The sequence below is a fragment of the Loa loa genome (assembly GCF_000183805.2).
Source record: "Loa loa unplaced genomic scaffold supercont3.179, whole genome shotgun sequence".
Lineage (NCBI taxonomy): Eukaryota > Metazoa > Nematoda > Chromadorea > Rhabditida > Onchocercidae > Loa > Loa loa.
This window is the reverse complement of record NW_018108359.1, coordinates 69,451-73,820: the sequence shown is the minus strand read 5'-3', so window position 1 is coordinate 73,820 and position 4,370 is coordinate 69,451. Positions and strand designations below refer to the sequence as shown.

Genomic DNA, 4,370 nt, shown 5'->3' with positions numbered 1-4,370 from the left:
CTATTGTCTTGAATTGCATCTTGATGGGCGCTATTATCTTGAATTGCATCTTCATGGGCGCTATTGTCTTGAATTGCATCTTCATGGGCGCTATTGTCTTGAATTGCATCTTCATGGGCGCTATTGTCTTGAATTGCATTTTTGACGCTATTCTTTTGCATTTTATCCTAACTTTATTCTCATAAACTTTATCCTGTTGCTTTCCTCTTCACTTTACACTTTTAAATTCTATTCTCAAAGGAAAATCGTCAATTTATTTTATCAAAAATTTTAGAGTGAATCGATGTCACAAACTGAAAAACAATTACTTGAACAACAGGAACGTGATTTACGTGAGGAAAAACGAGCTTTATTAAAGAGACGTTTAAAGGTTGGCTAATATTAGCTTTTTTTTTTTTTTTTTTTTAAAATTTCAAAACAGGGATAACTTTATGTATATAGAAAGGTAGTAAAAAAAACTAATTTAAAAAAAAAAAAAACTTAATTTTCAATTTAACCGTTTTCTTCCCGATTATTTTGAATCGATATTCCGTTTGGTTCTTTTTTTTTTTTTTAAATTTTCTTCCAAATTTTCAGGATTTTGTGCATACATCAGATGGTCGACGACCAATGACATCACATTTGTCAACGACAACAAAACATACCAATGATGAGAAGAATGAATGATATAAGAAATACTCTTTGTAAAATGGTTTATCATTTATTCATTGTATTTGTTTCGATTTTTTTCATTTTTCAATTTTAAATTATGATTAAAACATATCAAATATGATGATGACATTTAAGCTTCACTTTACAACTCAAAAAATTGTCCTTTGTCCTCAAATAGTTAAATTTCGAAGAAATTTAAAGAAAATTTCAATTAAAGAAGAAAAAAAACAACGAAAATTTACAAATTACAATTATTTATCAGCTTTTTTCTTCTTTTTCTTTTTTTGAAAAAAATAAAAGCAATTATTGTTTTTATTTAAATTTTTTTATACAAATATATATGTCTCATTAATTTACCATACTAATCTTTTATTTATGATTAGATAATGAAATAAAATATTTAATTAAAATTTTTTAAAAATTGTGTTTTCTTTTTGCAAACGAAAAAAATAATTTGAAATGATTATCAGTAATTATATTTATTAAGTAAAAATGCAAGGTATTAAAATAGGGAAATGACATGAAATGATTATCATTAATATAATTATCATGTAAAAATGCAAGATATTAGAATTAGGAAATAAGTTATGATAATTGTCATTAATATAATTACAGAGTAAAAGTACAAGGTATTAGAATAGGGAAATAACTTAAAATGATTATCATTAATATGATTTATTAAGTAAAAATGAAAAGTTTGAAAATAAAAAATCACACATATATTTGATAAAATAATAATACGAGATCAGGAAAAAAAAACCGAACAAGTAGAAGTAATTTGATCAAAATTAGGACAAATAAGTAAATGATTAAAATCAATTAAATCAGTAATAAGTTTGAATCAATTAAAATTTGATCGGAAGAAATCGTACTGATAACAAACCAGAAAATAATTGTGTCATAAAAAAAAAAAGATTAATTGTAATCAATTTAGGATTAACTATAATTAAGTAAAAATGGAAATATTCGTATGGAATGATAGGTTTAATTTGATAAAAATCAAATATTTTGTATAGCAATTGATAAATTCTTGATGATATATGGATGAACTGATAATTTTCTCATTAACACATAATGATATATTTCAAATAGCATAATTGATTAATATCTGATATAAATATAAATTACAAGTAAATATTATCAAATTAATTTTAAATATGACAAATAGTTTCAGAAATATTCTTTGTAATATAACAAAAAATTTGAAATATAAAAAAAGTCAAATTTCTGGATTACTGTTCAATCAATCTATTAATTTATACCATTAAAAGTAATACTTGATTAGCAAGAAGAAAAAAAAGAAAAAAAGGAAAAGTATAAAAAAAATCTTTGACAATAAAATTATAATTAATTTTCATTTTGGCAAATGAATAATTTTTTTTATTAAAAATTTATTAGCAATAATAAATCACAATAAAAAAAAAATTGCTAATAAATTTCATAAAGACATTTTAGCATATTTTTGTCCATTTTTAAACAAATATTTCACTACATTGAACTATTTATTTTAACACAAATTTCACAATATTCTATAAATATCGTCAAAAATCTGTTGATTTTGATTACAGTATAACTGAAAATGGCACAGAATTTTGATTACAATACATCGAGAAAATTGATCCATTGATAATAAATTATAAAAACTTCAAAAATCGGTTGAGTTTGATTACAGTATAGTCAAAAATGATACAAAACTTTGATTACAGTACACCTAGAAATGATGCGGCAGTTGATCTGCTGATAATAAATTATAAAATTTAAAAATTGTAATAAAAAAAAGAAAAAAATTAATGCTGAATTATTATTGGTTGAATAATTAGTTCCTGAATTATTTCAAATTATGCGCATATTGCTAATATAATTGGCAAATATTTTAAAATTTTTAAACGAAATTTTGGATAAAATATTTGTTTTAAATATTTGCGCGTATTTTTTAAAGCAATTAAATTAGTATTAAAGTGATTTTTTTTTCCTTTTGAATTTCATAATTTCTGTTAAATTTTATCTTCTCCCTTACCAAACAATACAGGTTTTTCAATCTAGCTTACTTGAGTAATTAATTAATTAATGACATGAAAAAAGAACATTAAATATATATTTGTTGCATATTTACATCACCAATGTATGCCATTGCTTCATCGAATATTATTTTAAAATTTGTCATCAATTTCTATAATTTACATTAATTTTTAATCAATTCATCGATTATTAATAGGAAATAGTGAAGAATTGTTGTACCAAAATTTGTTTTGTTTGTTTTTTTTTTCAAAACAAATTCTTGCATTAGCTTTATAGAAAATTCAATTACAGTACATCTAAAATATCAAATTTTGGTACGATAATGATACAGTAACCGCCAAATAATTGATCACTGTAATCGTAATAATACTATAATTCTCATTAAATCCTTCATTCTCTAAAATTTTACTTTTACCATTTTTAAATGCATTTTCTAAAAAAAAAAATAAATGCGCCATTTTCTTCCTGTTCTTTTTTTTTTTTTTTAAATCAAAATATCTAAAACAATCCGTCAAATATATCTTTGATAAAATTTTTAGCATTGTTATTCACATATAAAAGTATGAAAAAGCTTTTTAGTAATCAAATAATACGGTAAAATTAAACGTGTGCGACATTTGCGCCTTAATTATATTTTAAATAAACATAAAATAAAAAGAAAAAAAACAAACAAATAAATTTTCCTAATATGCTTAATGATATTGTTTTCTTTTTTCTTTTTTTTTTAAAGCAAGTTATCAATAGTTTAATCAATAAATACACTTACTAGGATTATTTTCTCTAGAAAAAAAAATCCTTTTTTTCTTTGCTTTTTTTCCCGAGAAAATCAATAAATGATTGTGGAAATTTTTAAGAAAAAAAAAGTTGTAAAATTTTGAAATTTTAAAAAGGGCTAGCTACTAATAAATTACTCAATAATACAATAGCCGCTGAATAATATGACAATTTGAATTGTAACATTTGTGAAATATGACAAAAAATATGCAAATAGTATGAAAAATTTCATTTAATACGTATTTTTACATTAAACAAATCAAAAAAAACGAAAAAATCAAAGTTCTTTTCCTTTTTTTTCTTTTTTCCTTTTTTTTTAAAAAAAAAGATTGTTGAAAATTATTAAATTAAAAAAGTTAGCAGTTGAAATATAAAAAAAAATTGCATTTTGGATGATAAGCAACAATAAAATTTGATTTGAATGATTAATTACATCTGCAAACAAAACGCAATGATAAATTAAAATTTAATCATTGATTATTATTAATAAATTGTTTAAAATGAGGTAACATATATACAATTGAAATGATTTTTAAATTAAAAGAATTCGTTTATAAATTATTCAATTAATAATTCTTTTTCCTTTTTCAATTATTCAATTCATATATTCGTTATTCCTATTGCAAAACAGACAAATGTTAAATTACAAAAAATTTCACAAATGAATATATTAAGTAAAACATCATTACTAAAATATTATCACAGTAAATTATCATTACAGTAAAGCATTACTTTATAATAGTTAAGTGAAACAACATAAATCATTCTACTGTATAATACTGTGATAATTTAAATCAGTAATGATATTTATTGGAATTTTCGTTATATTTTGATATTGAAATTTTTGACGTAAAATTTAAAAATTAATTACTAAAATTTAATCTTAATCGTTTTTTTTCATGCCGAATATGTTTAAATTGAACGAT

General features: G+C 21.4%; 1 protein-coding gene across 1 annotated transcript; it reads left to right on the top strand.

The window, feature by feature from the left end:
- Positions 1 to 283: 283 nt before the first annotated feature.
- Positions 284 to 666, top strand: LOAG_12493 (hypothetical protein; the record flags this gene model as incomplete). The annotated part of the gene is made up of 2 exons (XM_003148006.1): positions 284 to 370; positions 577 to 666. 2 exons carry the CDS (start codon positions 284 to 286, stop codon positions 664 to 666), a joined length of 177 nt encoding a protein of 58 aa, XP_003148054.1.
- Positions 667 to 4,370: the final 3,704 nt, after the last annotated feature.